General features: G+C 40.4%; 1 protein-coding gene across 6 annotated transcripts in view; it reads left to right on the top strand.

Moving 5' to 3' along the window:
- MDN1 (midasin AAA ATPase 1) overlaps positions 1 to 21,128 on the top strand; it is a 163,298-nt gene that overhangs the window by 125,641 nt on the left and 16,529 nt on the right. For 5 of the 6 annotated variants that reach the window (XM_073336750.1, XM_073336749.1, XM_073336748.1 and 2 more), the window contains 16 exons: positions 86 to 281; positions 2,842 to 3,002; positions 3,142 to 3,287; positions 5,585 to 5,711; positions 6,939 to 7,044; positions 7,777 to 7,892; positions 11,316 to 11,801; positions 12,592 to 12,821; positions 13,727 to 13,873; positions 14,070 to 14,242; positions 14,938 to 15,099; positions 15,612 to 15,749; positions 16,512 to 16,653; positions 17,478 to 17,656; positions 19,401 to 19,544; positions 20,824 to 20,959. In XM_073336750.1, the coding sequence (XP_073192851.1) occupies positions 86 to 281; positions 2,842 to 3,002; positions 3,142 to 3,287; positions 5,585 to 5,711; positions 6,939 to 7,044; positions 7,777 to 7,892; positions 11,316 to 11,801; positions 12,592 to 12,821; positions 13,727 to 13,873; positions 14,070 to 14,242; positions 14,938 to 15,099; positions 15,612 to 15,749; positions 16,512 to 16,653; positions 17,478 to 17,656; positions 19,401 to 19,544; positions 20,824 to 20,959 (2,789 nt within the window). Of the gene's footprint in view, positions 1 to 85; positions 282 to 2,841; positions 3,003 to 3,141; positions 3,288 to 5,584; positions 5,712 to 6,938; positions 7,045 to 7,776; positions 7,893 to 11,315; positions 11,802 to 12,591; positions 12,822 to 13,726; positions 13,874 to 14,069; positions 14,243 to 14,937; positions 15,100 to 15,255; positions 15,348 to 15,611; positions 15,750 to 16,511; positions 16,654 to 17,477; positions 17,657 to 19,400; positions 19,545 to 20,823; positions 20,960 to 21,128 lie in introns of those variants that run through there. The other variant, XR_012157991.1, reaches the window with a different exon arrangement.

The following is a 21,128-nucleotide window of genomic DNA, read 5'->3' as shown; positions in this document are numbered from 1 at the left end:
GTGCAGCACTGAGCTTGTTATGTCACTGGGGTTTCATTTGTACCATAGAACATTTGATAATCCTGTGTTTTTCTGTGGTGATTAGGACCCTCTTTAAATTCATGAAGAAGTTTGAATCTGTTCTGAAGGAGCCCTGTCGACCTGCCCTGGTTGAGAGTGATAAAGAGGAAGGGCTAGACTGCTTGGAGAGGCAGGAAGAGTCTGAGAACAAAGAGACAAAAGTTCAGAGGTTAAACAGCATATTAAGAAAAACTTTGTCTGCTAGAACAGATGCTGCCAAGGTATCTGCACTTCTTTTCTAGTTACAAGCAGTATATGTTCTGCATTCTGATTTGAATGTTGATTTTGTTTTTATATGACTTTCTGCACAAGTCAGTGCCAAAAACCTCTTCTTTGAGTGTTGTCAAAGTTTTTTAAAGTATGAGTTTTGTCTTTCAATTGTGATTTGTGTGATAAAATGCTTGGTCAAGAGGGAGGGAATGCGATGAATATGCTTAGCGTCAGTACTGTACAGTAAGCTTTGCCATGCAGAGTAATATGTATTCCAGATTACTGGATCTGTTAGTGGATGACATTGTCTCCAGGTATTTAGGCATTGGCTGTGGTGGTCTTTTATCTAGCTAGTCAGTACAATAACAGTGACAGGGAAGACTGCTTATTTTGCCTTTTTGTCTGAAAGGGCTATGATGTTTCTGATTCAAATAAATTGATAACTCTTAGCCTTCCTGGATTCAGCTCTAGCATGTAGTCCAGCCCAGAGGGGAAGTTATCCAGTTTACATTCTGAAACAGATTCATGTTCCTGTTGAAGTATTAGTGTTTTAAGTGTTAATAAACTTAAATAATAAATACAGTTAATAAATAAAGTTTCACTGAGAATATTTGTGAGGATGAAATTGGCTCGGATATTCCCATCTGGCAGTTTCCTGGATTCTGTTCAATTTTTTCATGCTGGGAGAGTGTTTTGATTTTTTATTTATTTTTTTTTCTCCCTCTCTGTCCTTGCATTGTTACTTCAGTATGGCAGTCTGAGAGCGGATCTGATATAATTCTAATGTAGTCACTTTTACGTTATTGTATTCCTCTCAATAGAAGCATATACTGTTGCTGATTATCAACTATTAGCTTGTTTTTACTAGTTTAATGATGTAGATAATTCTGTCCTGGAGAGAATGAAACAACCACAGCAAATGATAAGCGAGTTGAGAAAGCCCTGAGGAATAACTGTTAACCAGCCCTGGGGATAACTCCTGACACTCTCAGTGGTTTATAATTATGCTACTTTGTAGTTAACTCTTAGCTTCCATCTGAGTATCTTTAAAGCTGTTTGCAGATACCAACTAAATCTCTCAGCCCTTCAGAGTGGGGGTAAATAAGTATGGTTATCCCTGTCTTGTGGATTGGGAAACAGGTATTAAACTGATAAGAACAGATTTAATAATTTTATTAAGATGATGTTGAAGTAGAAAGAAAACGGTACAGAGTTTAAGCATAGAAGTTTCTGGTTATCAGGGAATAAAGTACAGGTTATCAAGGGGTGCGAAATTCAGTTTAGGAACGGGTGGCGTAAGGAATACATAATCTGCAATCTCCCCAACTGGGGGTAAAAGTTTAACGGATCAAAGTACAGACATTGAGATATGGTATTTATATTGCAACTTACCCCAAGTGTTGGTGTGGACAAAATGTGGAATTGAACTTAGTATTTTGATTAAGCCACAACACTTTTGAATTATATGCTGACTAGATATAAAATGTTTTGCGTTTCAGCTGTATATGGAGCTTTAGTGTTGGCTTACAGCAAGTTGCTATGATTAAGGCTAAGATTTTGTCATGAATATTTTTAGTAAAAGTCACAGATGGGTCACAGGCAATAAACAAAAATTCATGGAAGCCCATGACCTGTCCTGACTTTTACTAAAAGTAACTGACACAATGGGGCTGAGCTGAGGGAGGAGAGCCCTAGGGGCCCTGGCTCTCCCAGTTTTGAAAGTGGATGGCCGTGGCCTGTGTCCTGGGCCCCCTTCCAGGGCAGGTGGAGGGCCCGCGGCTCCTCACAGCTGCCTGGGCGGGTCTTACTTCGGCCCCTGAGGTCCTGCCCCCAGACCAAGCTGGAGCCAGGTCAGGTTAAGAGCTGTGTGGGCAGCTGTGAGGAGCCGCGGACCCTGTACCTGCCCTGGTTGGAGTACACGGGTGGTGGGGACATGGGCCGGGGGCTACTCTCTGGCCTCCAACCCAGGGCAGGTGGAGGGGCCCAGGCTCCCCGGCCCAGCTCTAGCCTGGGTGGGGCTTTGAGGGGAAGAGGTGGGGCTATGGAGGGTGGGAGCCTAGTGGCCCCCCCACTTTTAGAAGAATCCATCGCTCCTGGAACCCTGGGGAAGGAAGGGTGGGTCCAGCACCCACTGCCACTGTGGCTGACAGCTTCAGGGTCCCCCTCAGCACCCATGGTGGCTGGGAGCAGCGGGGGCCCCCACCCGCTCTGGTGGCTCGGAGCTCCAGGACCTGTGGCTCAGAACTCGGGGTCCCACCTGCGACAGCTGAGAGTTCTTGGAGCTCTGGGTCTCTGGCCACCTGCGGTGGCTGAAAGCTTCAAGTTTCCCCACCGCCCACAATGGCTCGGAGCTCTGTGCCCCCCCCCATGGCGGCTGGGAGCTGCGGGGGCCCCTACCACCCTCTGGGCTCCATGGCCCCGCTGGCTGACAGCTCCAGCCCCGCTGCCACTCCGGGGCTGAAGCAGAAAATGTTACGGAAGTCATAGATTCCGTGACATAATCTTAGCCTTAGCTATGATCCACGTGGAGCTGTCTGTTGATATGGATGCTGATTTCTTCCATTTTCACAGACCGTGCTCTTAGAAGAATGCTATGGTGGAGTTATGTTTGATACAGAATCTCTTCAGTGTCGTTTGCCCAAGCTTACAAAGCGAATGAAGATGTTATGTGCAACTCTTATGAAGAAGAACTCATTTCTAGACCTGGTGGAGAGTCTTGAGCAGTTTACAGGGGAGTATTGGAAATACACGACTACCTGACCAAAAAAATCTAAGAGCATTTTCTTAATCAGCTATGTATATAGATCCTTTCCATAATTAGTTTATGCATGTTGAGGTTTCAAGTCTCTCTCCTACTGTCTCCCATACAGGTGATATCATTGTCTCTGTGGTTGAACTGCAGAACTTAACAATTAATCAGGCTGCAGATAAGGAAAAGCAGAAGTCAGAGGTCAAACATATTCTTATGCAGAAACAACGGGCCTTATCAGATCTCTTTAAAAGCCTTACTACAACAGGTGAGATTTAGTTTAAATGTGATTGAGTTAAAAATTCAGAAGATGTAGAATGAATACTTTTGCTAATAAAAACACACATTGAGTGATACCAGTTTCTTTCTCCAAATTGAGGCATCATTGTGCATAATGTTTTCATGAGCATGTAAACCTGTATTGAACTGGTTTGGATTTGTGTATCAAAGCTTCATGTAGGTCAATATTTTGGTGTCAGTCAGGATTATTAGAACAGACCTTCCATTCAATTGTGTTGGATTACATTGTATGCAATATGATTTCTGTTTCAAAGAATTTATTCAGAATATTTAGTCAGTGGCCACTGTCCTACTTTAGAAGTGGGAGGGGACTCTATAGCTCATACCCATTTACTGATTCAAAGCTAATGTGAAATGAGTTGGTGATTCCAGTCTCATCCCTAGTGAACAAGGGCCTACGTTTCAGTGGCTGATATTGGAAGAGAAGCTAAGGAACAAATGGACATTAAGGCTGAACTGTTTGCCCTTAAGAACAAGCTAAGGCATGTTAGAAAGGCAGTGCAGGAAGTTCTAAAGATAAATGGAGAGCTCCAAAGCTACTGGTCCAGCATCGTTTACATTCTTGTCACATTGACTCATTTTCACAAGCTGTCCTGGGTCACTGAAATTAACAAAATGTGGAATCTCCACACAAGCAAATACTTCTCAGTGTTTCTCTGTGGCGTCTCTTAGCTTGGTAATTGTTTTACTGGCCCTCAGGCCCCAGCAGCCTTCTCAACAGCTTCCTGAAGTTTTTTTTTAAACCTCAGCTTTTCCCCAGCCTTACATCCTACCCAAGTCTCTCTTGCCTATCTCTTGGCTGAGTAACTGTGTTTACAGTAAGTGACCTTATAGACTGACTGACTGACTGGTAAAAGCTGATTGCCCAATTTAATGCCCTGACACTTTAGGCTTTTTTTGTCTTACACGTTTGTGTGGTAAACTTTAAATACTTTGTAATAGGCCACAATGGATGGCTGTTACCAACATTTTCTTTAAACCTTTTCTTTTTCCCTTATCGCTATTCTACCAATCTCTAGCCAGAAACATAGGTTCGCAAGTCACAGTGTGGCTAACTCTTGTGATTTTTATCATGAGTCTTATATTATTTGGTGTCTCTTTTTAAAGCCCCAGCTTCTGGAGGCATGTGGTTAGGTGAGATTCTCAACTTTCATTAAAAATAAGTTAAGTTCCTAGGTCTTATAGTTGCAGAGAAAACCTTGGAAGTGTGATCCAAGCGAGTCACTAAAGTGCGCCCTAAAGGCTCAGACCAGAAGGCAAGTGAAAAGCATTAAATGTATTATTTTTAAAATCTCATGATTTTTAAGCCAATTTCATTACTTCTGAGGGGCTTGGCTCATGATTTTTGTGTGCTGGCAATACTTGAAAGAGAACATTTCTCAGGGCATGCTGTATAAGTAGTTCCCAGAATACCAAGATCTATTTTATTTAGATGGCCATATACATGAATGGCTCTAAGTGGAATCTGTCCCCATAGATGGACTTCGTGCCTTTGATAGTGGTCTGTGATAACTCTAGTGAAATAAATACTTTGCGTGAAGGTTGCTGGTCAATGGATGTAATGTTGTAGGCAGGTGGTGGTTTCTGGTAGCTAGGGCACTGGACTGGATATCACATGTGGGTTCTATTTCTACCCCTACCACTGCAACACCATGGGAATTTAACCTTTCTGTGCTTCAGTTTCCTCGTGTAAGATGGGGAAAGTGCTGTGTGCTTGCTGCCGTGGTTATTCTCCATTTTGTTTGAGAACTTGGTATATGATGATGTGACTTGAAATAATTTGATGCTATTATATAATACTTATTTGACTATAAAAATTATATTCACAAGTGCTTTGAAAGTACTATTTAAGTTGGCTTGTGTGAAAGCAACATTACACTTAATCCAGTTCAAAACAACTGCAAGAATAACAGGGTGAAGACTGATTGTCTTTGTCCCTGGTTTTATTTGACACTTCAGTTTTTGCCTTTCAGATGCAGGTTTTTTGGTTTGCTTCTGCCACGTCTTACTACTCTCCATTTTTAAATCACCCGTAAGCTAACTGTCTACTTGTCTTCATTCACTGCTTTCCTGTGTGTTTCTCCATCATAATCCTGAATTAGCTACTAACGTATGGTTGCCTAAAGGGCAATTGGCCTCAGAAATATCTGAAACCTTTTGTGTGTGTTAGCGTAATTGGTACTGACTAGATCTCATACTGTATATCAAAGTACCAGAGCATGAAGACATGGTATAAGTGGTTTGTTTTTTTTAATGTCTTTCTAGGTTTGTCATATCGAAAGGGCCTTGCTTGGTCTCGTTCAAAAGACCCTCAGGATATGCTTTGCCTGCACCCCTTGGATTTACACAGTGCACTAGCCCTAGTCAACTGCACACATGAATTGGATGCCAAGTATGTACTTAGCATTTTATACTTTTGGATTGTAATATTAACCGTCAACATAAGTTACAAAATGAAGTGCATCTGAAATGACTTGTTCTGCCTAGTCTTTTCGGATTATTTTTAGGGTTTTGGTTTTTTTTACATCTATGAATTACTTTTACTTTAAATATACGGTCAGTAAACACTGAAAATGTTACTCCTATTGTTGTAGCACCTATGATTTTACTATAACTAAAAACGCTTAAGGGGGAAATATTTTTCAATCAAAATGGAAGCAGAAAAACACTTTACTTTTTTAAACGAATGTTTAGAAATCTGGACCCATAGGAATTCCTTTTCAAGATCAAACCAGTGGTCCATCTAGTCTAGTTTCCTGTCTCCAACAAATGTTTGAGAGGAAGATGCAAGGTCTCCAAAGCAGGGAGTTATGGATTAACCTACCCCTGGGGAAGCATTTTTTGTAAACCCCTCAATCAGATTTGGTCTTATGCCCTGAAGCATGAGGGTTTATAGCCCTTCCAAATGTAGGGGTTTGTTTATAATATTACTTTCTCAACAACAAAATAAGGACAAAGAATTCTGTACTGGAATCTAGACTAAGGATATGTCTACGCTGACACTTCATCGGCAAAACTTTTGTCGTTCAGGGGTGTTTAAAACCTCTCTCCTGCCCCGCCGAACAACAAAAGTTTTACTGACAAAAAGCACCGGTGTGAACAGCGCTTTGTCAGCAGGAGCACTCTCTTGCTTATAAAGCCACTGCCACTGGTGGGGGATGGAAGTTTTTTGTCGGCAGGAGCGCCCTCTTCTGCCAACAAACAGCAGCTACACTGTGCGGCTTTTAGCAGCACGGCTGTTACTGCACAGCCATGTGTAGTGTAGCCATAACCTTAGTCATTTAAAAAAATTCCAACTTAGTGTCCCTTTAAATTGTAGAGTGATTTTGGAATGTCACATAGGGATGAGTTGGGTCACCCAAGTCTCAGTTATAATTACTACTCAGATTCTTCAGTAGCTTCAATTTTTTAGTATTTTTTTCCCCTAAAACAGGCATAGAGGAACCAAAAAACGTTGTTTACTTATGTGATCATTCACTTATTTAATAAACTTGCAAAAAAATTACTGGCTAAATGCACAAATAAATCCAGCTTCTCTAAGCTTGGTGATACCAGGCCTGCTGTTGCACTTTCCAGGATCCTAACTTCTTTAAAGTCAGACTTATCCATATTCTTTCAGGTTGCTGACAGAGATCTCTTCTGTCTGGGATGGATGCCAGAAGTACTTCTATCGATCTCTTGCACGCCACTCTAGGCTTCAGACAGCATTATTAGCACCTGCCAAGGTAAAGGAGTAACAGCAAGCAAAAATGGAGAATGCTTTTTATCTGAATTTTATTTTACAACTTTGAACTTGGGAGTTGGGATTTTCTGATTCTGAAGGGTGGCATGACTTGAGTCACAGTCATAGAAGATCTATGTTTCTTTAAAATCTGGTTTGGGGACCGCATTCCAACTTAGTGATTTAAAACTATTGAGAGTCTCTGGTTTTGTGAATATATAACTTAAAAAATAACCAAAGATGTTATTTAATAATCTATATTGTATGTACAGCATCTTTCATCCCAAATTGCTTATTGCGTTGTACATATACAGGAATCCCATTAGCCTCTCTTGCACTGTGGAAAATATTTAGATAGACAAAATTCAAATTATCCAGTGTGGAATTTGGTCAGTACAATAGCATTGGTATCTCTGCTTTCATGAAACATGCTCTGGGATTTATAATGATCAGACTTGGTCAGAGCCTCCATTATGTGTCTCATGCAAAAGATAACACCTTCAACAGCAAAGTGCCTATACCTTTTCTGGGCTTTAGTTTAGTATTGAAAGGGGAAAGAATGGTTATTCTGCACTTTCTGCAGTACCTGAGGCTTTCCAGGTATTCCCTCATCCAATCACTGACTAAGCCTGATGCTGTTTCGCACGTGATCTTGTTAGATCTCACAGTCCAAGGCAGTGTGATGTAATTGAACACAGTTTTAGTCACTTTTGCTTGCTCTCCCACCTCTCTTCAGGAAATTGGACTAGGTAGCATTGATAGATGTAAAGGATTCACTGCACACCTTATGAAGACACTTGTTAAGCAGAGGAGCTCACTCACTGCCTTGACAGAACAGTGGATTATACTGAGGTATCTCACATTTTATTAATATAGCCTTATTTTAAAATGTTGAAGAGGAGGTTGACTATAAATATTTATAAAAGGATGGAAAATTGCATGATAAAAGGAACAGATTTCTCTTCTGTGTTTTGTATTTTTTGCCTATACATCTGATGTCTCAAATAAAAGGAAAAGAATTGTGATTAGATCACATTTGTCTCCACTCTTGGTGCAAACATCAATTTCAAACCAACATTCTGGACTCTAATACTAATGTGTTTAATTCAGTAGACTAACAGCTCCACCTTCTGGAATTAAAATGTGGAGCAAGAGTCACAGCTGAGCTCAAATCTGGGCAAGCAGATTGAAAATTTAGTAAACAAAAAGCCTACCAAGAATCAAAACATTTAAGAGAAATGAGAGAGCTACACAACTGAAGACCAGACAAGAATCACAATATAAAATTATATCAACATCCTTCGATTGTCAAACATAAGCCATTTGATAGTGATAGTGCCTTGTGATCTGACTTAAGTTGGTTTAATTTATATCTTAGCTTGTCAAGTTTTTGGGAGAATTAGTTGGCTAGCAAGTGGCTGACACACGTTTACTCCTGGGGAAATTCTGTGCCAAAAAATTAAAAATTCTGCATATTTTATTTGTCAAAATAACAATACAATCATGCCAGTTTCAATTATTGTGGTAATTTATTTCAAAATATCTGTCAGCAAGTATGTCTGTAACAATACAGACCAAAAAAAAAAGATTCTAATCATATTTTTTGACATATAGATTCCTTACTAGGCATATTAATATGAAACTTTGAGTAATTCATTTAAATTACAATACAAAACTATATTTCCTGCACTTGTCAGAAGTAGTGTGAATGCTTGGGGGGTGAGGGGTAATGGGGGAGCTGAGTGAGAGGGAAAGAGCCTGGGAGTGAACCTGGAGGAGGTTTTGGGGGGGTGGGAGAGGATTGTTAGGGAGTTGGGAAGCATTCCTCATGCAGACCCTGGCTGTCCCCAAGCCTCTCCCATTCAGTCAGGCACATCGGCCCCACACTCCCCATCCCCATGTTCCCCCTGCAGTCCCCCTCCCCCAGGCTCAACGCTGTCACACCACTAGCTCCTGAGCAATGTTCTCTCTTAATTTGTTTCCACCCATGTGCGGGATAAATTTTGTTATGTGCACCGAGGTAGTGTGTGGATGTGCGCCATGAGTAGAAACAAAAAGCCTAGATATAATATATATTTTTTAAAAGTTACCAATAGGGATAATTACTCTAGCCAGGACAGGTTAGGCATTTTAGAACTCACTAGTCAAAGAATTAAATTTAAGTGTAAGAGAGAAATAAAAATTATTAAATGCATGGACCAGTCAAAAAACTAAAATAACGCACTTAGAAAGAATAAAATTACAGAGAATGTATGTGCATTGCAGGAAGTGCTCCTTCTCAGAACACAAGAACTAGGGGTCACCAAATGAAATTAAGAGGCCGCAGGTTTAAAACAAACAAAAGGAAGTATTTTTTCACACAACGCACAGTCAACCTGTGGAACTCCTTGCCAGAGGATGTTGTGAAGGCCAAGACTATAACAGGGTTCAAAAAAGAACTAAATAAATTCATGGAGGATAGGTCCATCCATGGCTATTAGCCAGGATGGGCAGGAATGGTGTCCCTAGCCTCTGTTTGCCAGAGGCTGGGAATGAGTGACAGGAGATGGATCACTTGATGATTTTCTGTTCATTTCCTCTGGGGCCCCTGGCATTGTCCACTGTCGGAAGACAGGATACTGGGCTAGATGTACCTTTGGTCTGACCCGGTATGGCCGTTCTTATGAAGTACCAAGAAGTAACAACAATAATAATACAAGTATGTGTTGGGAGGTGAGTGTGAAAGACTGTGTGTGTGAGTGAGACACAGAGACTCTGTGTGTGTGTGTGTGTGTGTGTGTGTGTGTGTGTGTGTGCGCGCGCGCTGTTTGCTGGGGAGGTTTCTGAGAGACGCTGTGCGCTGTCTTTTTAAAGCGCTCACTGAAAGCTCTCCTGCTCTGTCCTGAGCCCTGTCTCCCCTCCCCCACTCTGCAGAGATGGGGTACATGGGCAGGGGGGAGGGGGAGAGACAGAATATGTGGGGGTGTGAGTGTGACAAAGAGAGAAGTTGTGTGAGCTGGCTGCTGGGGAAGTCTCAGGGCGTGTCTATACTTACCGGAAGATTGGCACGGCTGCAAGCAGCGAGTGTCGATTTACTGGGTCCGCTGAAGACACGCTAAATCGATGGGAGAGCACTCTGGGGGAATTCTGCAGCACTTGGCATGCATAGAATTTTCTTTTCCCCACATAAAATACATGCTGCCCCAGAAGTGCTGTGTGGCTGGCTGTTCTGGGGCAACAGCAGCCTCTGGTGGGCAAAAGGTGGAACTGCAGCACTTTTGGGCAGAACGCATTTTATGCGCGGGGGGGAATATTATGTGGGACAGATGAATTCTGTGCATCTGCAGATGTGCAGGATTCCCCCAGGAGTAACACATGACTCTCCAAGTGAAAATACAGAAATTTCAGCAGAGTTTAAAAGAAAAATCATGTATAGTTGGATGTTATTTTGTAGGGGTTTGCAGCTCTTGGGCTGAAAAAAATTATCACCAGTGCAAAATACCTTGACTTTAGGCATTTTATTCCACTCTCAATCACTTCTGGATGAGTTATTGATATCCCTACCAATTCCACTCTCTTGCTCATGCGCCCACAAACTCTTTCTGTACCACTATAGAACTGTCTATGATGTTAAGTTAGGGACTGTTCTCTTAGGTTTTTGTATGACTCCCAATCTGAATTAGAGCCTTTTGGTGCTACTGTAATGTAAATATTTATTGATATTTTTCTGTACTTCACATAATTCCTTGCAATAGTCTGACTGCATAAAGTATGCAGAGATATTTAGCTGCATTGCTGTCACTTGAAATTTATGGCAGATTCATGTGATCATTTTTCATGAGTTCTCTAACATACAGCATTTGGAAAATGCTGTCTTGGTAGGATTTATCCACTCTAAATAGTGGAAGAAAGTGAAGAATAATTGAAAGTAGGCTAGGGAGTTTGTTAATCTTCCTTGTTTTTAATAAACCTGCAGTATTTTGATGGGGGAGGATCTCAACGAACTCTTGTGTACAAAGTGTTGGGGGGAGTCATTAAACAAAGCTTCATTTTCTAGCTTTCAAGAGATTATTGCAAATCAATCAGAAAATCTATTGAAATAATTAAAAATATCCTAAATGTCCTTTAATAAAAGTTATTTGTATCTGGATGGGAAAAGTGGTATTATAACAATATTTTACTACTTCTAATTTTATAGTGTCTTGTTTCTAAGATTCTACTTTAAGGAAATGTGATTCAATATTTGAATAGAAACTGTCTTTTTAACCTTTCTTCTTGTATGACTCTTCTAAACAGGAATCTCCTGAGTTGTATACAGGAAATTGATTCAAGGATGAATGTTACTAGAGAATATAATGTAGCCTTTCCTCCTCAAGATAGTATTCAGCAGTGGACTGAGAGACTGCAACATCTTGCCATGCAATGTATGATGATCCTTGAGCAGCTGTCTTGGTTTGTACAGTGCTGCCCAAGAGAACAGTCTTTAATCTGTAGTCATGATGTAAGGACGGATATGAAAACAAACATTCCTCAGTGTAAAGGAACTGAACAGAATCTGGAAAATGCCCAGATGGGAATACCTGATCTAATCCAATCAGAGCTAAAATACCTATCTCCAGTGACTGCAGAACAACTGCCCTCTGGATGCAGGATGCGAAAACAGGATCAGCTCTGGCAGCAATTGTCTGCAAGAGTGACTGAGATGCTCACAGAGATTAAGACCGTGAAAGCAGATATAGACAGACTAAGACAACAGTCTTGTGAGACCTTATTTTATTCCTGGTGAGTTGTGTGCATGCATAGAATCAAAATACTTTCTGTGCATTTTGGAATTTGTAAGATTTAACAATACACCTGGGAAGTAAATTAAAAAGCTTGCCAATATTGCTGCATTTTGAAATATTTTTTTTTAAGAATCTGAAAGATATACTTTTTTCCTGCTTATTTTTAACCTCAGAAATATTTGGGATGTCAAGTCTGGCCTTTCCTGATTTTGCTGGAGTACTTGTTGGTAATCTCAGATAGAAATTGGGATGTCCCACATCCTTAACTGAAAGAGGCAGGCTTGTTGAGTCTTTAATGAAGATTTCCTCTCCCGCTAAGTGTTTCTCTGTTGTTTGAGTTAAATAGTTATTAACAAAAACAAACAAATTCTTTTTAATAAACCAACCAAAAATTCCTTGCCCTCTGTTGCTCAGCGTTTGTCTCTGGTTTCCAGTGATATCATCCCACTGGTTCTCCTGTTATTCCTATAGTTCCAGTTTAGACAAGGCATGAATTTCTAATGTAAAAATAAAAGTAGAATTTTTTTTTAGTTTAAAAAAAACAACACCCCAAACCACCACCATCTCGAGCTTTTTTTATACATCACAAAGAAGCAAAGCAGTACATACTCCACCTGTCCTTTTCAGGTACCCTTTAAGCAATATTGTACTTCGTATGGGTGGCATCAGTGCTTGTTTCCATGACTTTTATTCCATTAGGAAATAAAGTAATCTCCATCTTAAAGAGTAAAGGCATAATTTTAAATGTATGTTTCTTTCAGTATTATGCCATTTCTTTCTTCTTCCAGGAAAGATTTTGAAGTTTGCAGTTCAGGGTTGAGCTGTTTGTTGAAAGTCTCAGCTCAGTTGCAGAGCATAGAGTCCTTATATGTTCTTCAAGGGATGGAAGGTAGGCAGTCCACAAAGCAGATGGCATTAATCAAGAGCCTAGAATACATCCAAGGGGAAGTTAATAAAACTGCCGCAGACTTCACTACCTGGAAAACCCAGCTTCTCAGTTTGACGTCAGACTGTGATGGTAAGGACTGCTCCTCTAAATCTTGAAATTTAAATGAGAATTCAGGACATCTGAGTTTAAATGTGCCTAGGGCACAGTAAAACTAGTTTGGTCTCGTCTGAAGTTTTTGTCCGTTGCAAAGTCATCACACAACTTGTGTAGTCTATAGTGTCTGCTTAATTTTGTAGCTGTAGTTCAGGATTAAGAAAAAAAACTTAGGGAGGGATGTATGAGGAAACTTGCATGGTGCCTGTCTGCATTATGTGCACCATAATTCCATGAGTGTAAACATTCACCCACACTGTGTGGGAGAAAATTAACAAGACTATTTTGTTGGCTGTCGTCTTCCATGAGCTTGCTTTGAGCAAGTATATTTTAAGCCAAAGAATTGTCAATGTCTTGTGTGTTCTTTAAGAGTATCTCTTTTAATGTTGGGCAAACCTTCCACATTTCATTTTGGCTAACCCCTGAAAGGTTGGAATGCTTTGCTAAAAATTTTGAGGTTCCCTGCTACACAATCCCCCACCACCTTTTTAGAGATCTCTGGTTGGTCCCAGATGCACCAGTCCTTTTAAACTTCCTATGCTTTTGGATTCTCCCGGTCAATGTGCAGTGGACACCAAAGTCTTAACCCAGATGCTGGGGCTGGAACTGCTGGACCACCGCAGGGTTGATTAAATGCCTCCTTGCCCAAACTTTTAAGTCTGAGTGCTCTGGTTCTCTTTGTTTAATTAAGCTTTCAGCACATCCCTAATAACATCCATTGCCTATCCCTGGAAAAAGTGTAACTCTCCCAGTTTAAATAGGTGCCAGTCAGTGTATCATGTAGAGCAATGTGTGCTGTATATGAGGAAAATATGACGACTACTAATGCACTTAAATTTAATGCATTCCCATGTTAAGATGGCTATTTTATGTTTCAAAAGGGAACCAAGAATCAGATGATGGGTTTGTAGAACATTTCTCAGTGCAAGTAGAAACTGCCATCCATGTTGTCCTGTATGCTATCCAGTGTTTAACGGAGAGAAAACAGGAAGAAGGAAAGGAGGAAGAAAAATGCTCGGAGGAAGATGGTAAGTCTGTGAGTGTAAATTATGCACACCTAGGTTACACCTGTATTTAAGTAGCATCTGTTACTGAATATCACAGATTTCATGTTAATTGGAACTACCTATGAAAACTTGATAAGGATAGGAATTGGTGGATTTCTTACTTTGAGAGTGTAGAGACTGTTTTTGGTAACTTTGTGTTTCTGTATTTCTGTCAAAGAGGAGGAGGCCTCAGCCGACAGACTCAAGTCAGGGCTTTTAACTCAGCTCTTGGATGAAGACCTCTATGCTGATGTGAGTTCTCTGCATGTGCAGAAAATAATTTCAGCCATTTCAGAACTCCTGGAAAGACTGAAATCTTATGGAGAGGACTGCACAGCAGACAAACACAAGGTAAATTCATTCTTCCCTTTCTCTTTGTATTGTGATCCCAAAGGGAGGAAGATTTGAACATGGGTTCATAAATATTCACTGTCTCTGCCTCGCCACCTATCCCATCTGCATTTATCCTTAGAATTGGAAAGATGTGTGAAAACAGGGTGGATCAAAGTGCACTGTAGAACTTCCATTGCATGGAAGCAGGGTCCACATGGACAGTTAATGTCTGGCAGACTAGTGCGAGGTAGATTTATATCCCAGCTTGCCACCGACTAACTGTTCTTATAGACAAGCCTTTGCTTTTTATAGGGAAAGAAAGGTTTGGCTTTTGTGAAATGCAAAAGATAGAAAAAGCACCAGAAACCGAAGGAATTTAAGTAAAATATGTCCAATGGCTGTCTATCTGAAAAAATATTTTCATGTATTTTTCTAGGCTTAAAATTGAGTTCTTTAATACAAAAGAAGTCACTTCACTCCACACAGTTATTTCTTGAGAACAGATAGTTACAATACATTTTTCAGGATGGAGAGTTTCTAAAAGGCACCTGTTAAACTAAACTGCATTTATGGTGCAGACACATTAGTTAGTCAAGGCAGCACATGATTTAAGGATTTATGTTTTCAGTATTGTTACCCTGACTGAGGACTCATTTTAACGTAGATGGAGTTATATGACTGGAATCTCTTTTTCCCTTATCTTTAATTTGCAGTTCTTCAATCAATCCTGCTACTTACTTGTGCGCCTAATGCCCATGCTTTCCAAGTATTCAGATCTTATCCTGTTCTATCTCATTGTTTCCTTGGCATCTCACAGAAGTACTGGGAAATTGCTTTCTGTTCTAACTAGTATATTTACAGAGCTCACCCAAAAGGTAAGAACCTTTAGAGAAATTATTAGATTGATATTAATTGTACATAATGTAGACAAAAGTCTACAATGGTTTAAATGTAAATATATACATTGTGTAAGTACAGTTTGAATTTACTTACAAATGTCTAAAATTTGCTTTCTCCATTGATTTTTCAAGAGATTTCAGGGATTTTCTGGTTCATTTCTTGGTTGCATGTAGCGGCAGCGTGGTAGAGTTACAGTGTGCCAGATGGGATGCAAACAAAAAATGTGAGACTGCTTCGAGATTTTGAGTCTTTTTTTTACGCTTTTCATTGCTAATGAAACAATTGATTTCTATTCAGGTTTATTCAAATTTGCACAAATATATATTTCTAGGAAGAAATACTGTAGAAGTAGGGCCAATATAAGGAAATGGATCTCAAAGTATAACACTTCTTGTTCTTATTGTTTAAAATACTGTCACTTATACTGTCTTTACTTGTCAGTACTAATTTTTGACTATTTATCAGTAAATATGTTTCCCTTTCGTAGGGATTTTGTCTGCCAAAAGAATTAATGGAGGATGCAGCTGGAGAGGGAGCAACAGAGTTCCACGATTATGAGGGAGGTGGTATTGGAGATGGGGAAGGCAAGAAGGATGTGAGTGACAAAATAGAAAACGAAGACCAGGTATGTGTGTGTGGTTTGGTTCAAGGATAACTAGGAATGAATCGCTGGTCAGTTATTTGAAATCAAGATTTATTTTGAGGATTAGCATGAGCCACAGCAAACCAAATTTGTAGTATAACCCTAACATTGGTTACTGTGAGTGGAATTTGTTGTAAATTTGGTCTTTCAGAGTAAATTGCCTTTTCCTTCTAAATTCCAGCGGGGTAAGATTCGATGTTTAAGCAGCATTCTTGGCTCCTGTAAATTGCTGAACACTGCAAAATAGTTTCTGTTAGGTTCAAGTTCTTTTTTTGGGACATTTTTACCAATGAAAAGGACGGTAGAAAGTAGAAATGTTCAGACCTTCAATCCTGTAAATGTTATACTTTTTAAAAATGACAAAAGGCAGCAATACTAATATAACCATTGATTAGGTTATAATTCTGGTACTGGTATGTTTTGAGGGATTCAGTAAGCAATTTTGATTTATATGAAACTTCCTAAACTCAAAGGATAGGAATATGTTGGTTATTCTTTTTTAATACAACCATGGAAAGAGAAAATCTGTGTTTTTTTTTTCCTTTAATTTCAAGTTCTAAAAAATAGAATACACAGATTGTATTTAGGTGAAAGAAACAAATGGAGATGCTTTACTGTTCAACGAAGAAGTTAGGTTTTATATCAAGATAAAAATAGTTACAATGAGTTAGTTATCAAGGTAATGTTAAACCAAGCATTAATCTTGAAAACAAACCCATTGTAACTGTTGATTTAATAATCCAGGTGGAAGACACTTATCAAAAAGGTCAAGAAAAGGAGAAAGAGGATCCAGACTCCAAACCAGACATTGAAGGAGAGGACAATGCAATTGAAATGTCAGAGGACTTTGAAGGGAAAATGCATGATGGGGAACAGGACAAAAAAGGTTTGTTTCTTTCATTAAGGCAGTCTGGTAAGATATCACTCTTGTAGTTTCTAGAAATGCAATTGACTAATTCAGTAACAGTTCCTGCTTTCACATAGCAAAGCATACAGACACTCTTAAACCAACTCTAAGAATAGAATAGAAAAAAATAAAGTATAAATAGTAACAAGTCAGAGTTACAAAACACAAACTACAGCCAACTTCACAATCCTCAGTTGTAACAGATGCTTGGAACTGGAACAAATGAATGGGTTGTCCTTCCTATTGTCAAATGACCTATCACAGTGCTACAGATGGGTTAATGACTTCAGATGTCTTTCAAAGTAATGAGTGTTTCAGTAAATGCCAATATTCAGCAAAGCTATAATATATTTGTACAAAAGAAATAGGCTGTTACTGACTTTTGACTGTCACTTAGGAAAATAGAGCAAACTTTTTAGGGGGAAAATTTTGATTTTACAGTGCTTTATAATAATTCATAACAAATTTCACTTAACTAAAAATCCTGCAGCAAAACACACATGCTTGCTGTGCAGCAGCATATTGTAATAGAACTTGTACAGGATAGACTTGGCAAAATTATTTCTTGCCTTAGTAGATTGTGTGTGCATAGAATCACCAGCTGCTTCTAAACAGGCTTCATGTTTGAATTGCAAGAGGCTATCTTTTAATGCTTTTCAGAGTAAAGTGACATTTTGGAAAAGTCCAGAGTCAATGCATTTTCTCATCAGTGTACTTTAAATAAAAAAATATATATGTATATATAGCACTTTGACAGAATTAGTGTTGCGACATGTTCCATTGAGTTGTGGTATTGTACACAGAAGACAGTGAGAAATCAGATGAAGATGAAGAGCTGGATAAACAGATGGGAAATCTTGGTGACGCTGAAGCTGATAAACTGGATGAGAGGCTCTGGGGTGATGACAATGACGATGATGATGAAGAGGACAATGACAATGACGACAGTAAAACAGAAGAATCCGGACCAGGAATGGATGAGGTAAAAAAACAAAAGGAGATCAAAAGAAGTAAAAAATAGTACAATGTTATTACCATGTGTACAACTGTTTCCTCCTGGGTGAATTCTGCGCTACTTCGCATGTGCAGAATTCATGTCCCCCGCAGATTTCGTTGCTTCCCCGCAGAAAAATGACTTTCTGACAGGGAAGCCACAAGACAAGTCATATGACCCTCCCCAGCAGTATGTTTTGGGTGCCCAGGACAGCCAGTAGAGAGGTAAATCACTCTGGGACAGAGGGCGGGACTGGGGAAGACCCAACTGGTGGCTCCTACCCTGTGCTGGACTCAGCTCCTAGTCCTGGCTGGGCTGGGGAGGACTGGACTTCCTCTTCCCCTGCATGGCATCTGGGGCCGGTCAGACCCATCCCCCAGATTTCTCCACAGGCTACAGGAAGCTCTGAAAACTCCCAACTCATCGCTCCTCAGCTGCAGGGGGAGGAGAGCTGCTCCTCCATCCGCCCAACCCCCATTCATCCAGACCTTTTCATACCCAGCCTCTCTCACTGAGCCTCACCCCTCCACGCCAAGCCCCACTGCACTTGCACCACCCTGACGAGCCACCTGCACCCAGATCCCCACTCCACCAAGCCCCAACCAGCTGCACCTGGATCCCCGCCCCACTGAGCCTCACCCTCCCACTGAACCCCCCCTTCCAGACTCCCCTGCTGAACTCTGTCCCCCCCTACACCCAGACTCTGCCTCGCTGAGCTCCAACCATCTTCACCTGGACCCCCCCCCCACAGAGTCCCATTACCATTGAACCCAGAATCCCCCAACAAGCCACTGTGCATCCAGATTGCCTCCCGCACCCAGATTGCCCCACAAAGAACCCTCTCAACCCACACCTGGATCTCCCCACACTAAGCCCCTCCACACTTGGATCCTGCCGGACTGAGCCTGCCTGCACTTGGTGAACCTGGCACAGAGGGGCAGGGCCCTGGGGTGTTTCTGAGGCAGGCTCAGTCTTTGCGGTGTGTCAGGATTGGGTGCAGCCCCACTGTTGAGCCATGTCCCGGCGTGGGAGCTGCAGAGTGATCTCCTACCTCTGTGCAGCCAGTGGCCTGTGCTCCCCAGTGCCATGCTGGAGCCTCCACATATTTGACAAAATTTGCACAATTGTAAAATACTGTGCACAGAATTTTTAATTTTTTGGCGCAGAATGCCCTCAGGAGTAATAACCTCACTAACTCAGTGTGACCTAGAGTATGAGACCTGTCATAAAGGGGGAGAGTAGTTAAATTCTCCCTTCAAAAGAGGGGGTATGTAAAATGGAAGCAGTAAGGGTTTGGCTCTTGTCCCTAATTCAGCAAACCCAGATTTCTCCAGAGTTGATCTTCAAGAGTTTGGACTTTCCTGACCAGCCTTAGGAAAGCATCTGATCCTCATAGTTATAGCATGATATGGAGAGTTTCAAACTCACAATGCAATCACATGTCCAACTGAATTAAATCACCCTGAACCAAATATGTCCCCTGTGAACCTTTTGCCTTGCCCTGATGTAAGGTTGTCCATGCTTGCTGAGTATGGGTAAGTCAGTCATGACTGTAGTAGTTGCACATTAATTGAAGAAGGTAACCACTTCTGTAGTGGCCTCAGAAGGGGGCAATTTGAATATATCCTAAATGTGTTTGGTTTGTTTCCTTTGGGAACTGCGGCCCTATAATTACACAGACTTTTTAGCATTTTGCATAATCACTTTCTGGATTTTTTTTGTCCATACTCAGGGTGATTCTGAGCTTGTTGCAAAAGATGACAACTTGGATGCAGGCAATAAAAATGATAAAAAGAAGCCATCCAAGGATGAAGAAAAAGAGGAACAAGCAGAGGATGGTGAAAACAAAGAGAAAATTCACGAACAAATAGATGAGGTAAAAAGGTTTTAAAACAGAACTAAGAATACTGTACTTTAAAGGGTCTTCAGAAGCGTGTAATGTTGTACTACTTATGCTAAGGGTTGTAATGGCATATTACTGGCTGATTAATATATATATTTTTATAAATTAAAAATGGCTAGCCTAGTTTAAAAGAAAAATCAAGATTGTTACAAGCTATTTATTATTTCAGTGGGAATACTGATCTGCTGTTAAAATACCTCTAGTCCATTATGTATTGCTGAGAACTTGAATTGTTTTTATCTAGTAACTGAAAAACCTTGCCAAAAACTATACTATATCTTAGTGACAAAAATAACACATTCAATATACTATATATATTCTATTGCTCCAAAAGTCAGAGATTCCTTACATTTACTTTACCTAAAAATACTAATTGATCGGGAGAGTGCCTCTCCATTCTGTGCTATTCTGAAGTTTTGCTCTCACAATTCAGTGATATTTATTCAAACTGCTGCCTATTTTGTCCTTGGTGCATTTGTCATAAGGTTTTAAAAATAAAGAATTAAGTACACAGACTTAGTTGCATCCTAAACTGAGTAGTCTTTAGTTTTTGTGACTTTCTATGTCTGTAAATTGCTAGTCCTCAGAAACCCATCTATGCCAGCCCAAACAATGGCTATGCAACCTAGGGATGTGAAATAGAGCTGGCTGCTCTAAGACTTTGGACAATAAAAATTATATTCTAAACACAGTAGCATGATGTTTGGGGACAGAAAGGATTGATTGGCACAGCAAGGCTTAAAGAAAAAGCCAGAGTAGTGGGTAAGAAATACTTTTCTTTAGCATCCCTCTCTGCTATTCAGGCAGCTCTAGAACAGACAGCAGGGCGCATACTTTAGAAAAGATGTTGCAGGCAGCACCTGTTAATTGAGGATGGCAGCTATACAGCCTAACCCCACTGAGTCTTTGAAAAGGTATGAAAGGCTTCCCGGGGGCAGCTTTGTACAGTTCTTGAGGAGAAGCATCACCTTATTCAGCACAAAAGGTAAAGATGACTGCTGGAATTAATCTTGATAGAGAGCAGGGTGTCTTCACCAAAAAGAATATGCTGCTTTAATAGAATTTCAAACCCACCGTTCAGGCTGGCCTAGGGACTTGGAGAAACTAATTAGTAGAAATTACTATTTACCATTTTTGAATGCAAAATTTAATGTGCTATATATGTATCTCCATTTCCCAGAGAAATTGCTTCTTAACCCGTTTCCCCTTCCCCTGTACTTACAATATGTTGCTTCCTTCTCCTGCTTATCAGCGTGAATATGATGAGAATGAGGCAGATCCCTATCATGGTAAGCAAGAGAAGCAGCTTGAAGCTGAAGCTTTGGACCTTCCTGATGACCTGAACTTAGAGAATGAAGAGAGGAGTGATGAGGACAAGGAAGGAGAAGGTACCAACTAAGAAATTGTCTCTACAACTACGCAGTGAAGAACTATTTGAGAACCTCAAATAGTGAGGAGCTTGAGGGAAGAGTCAGATAAGATCCCTTGTAAGAAAATCTGTTGCACAACAACCCAAATGTACCATTAAGACCAGAAGATAAAAATTGCTAGTTTTAC

Source organism: Lepidochelys kempii, chromosome 3 (genome assembly GCF_965140265.1).
Source record: "Lepidochelys kempii isolate rLepKem1 chromosome 3, rLepKem1.hap2, whole genome shotgun sequence".
Taxonomy (NCBI): Eukaryota; Metazoa; Chordata; order Testudines; family Cheloniidae; genus Lepidochelys; species Lepidochelys kempii.
This window is presented reverse-complemented; position numbering and strand designations above follow the sequence as displayed.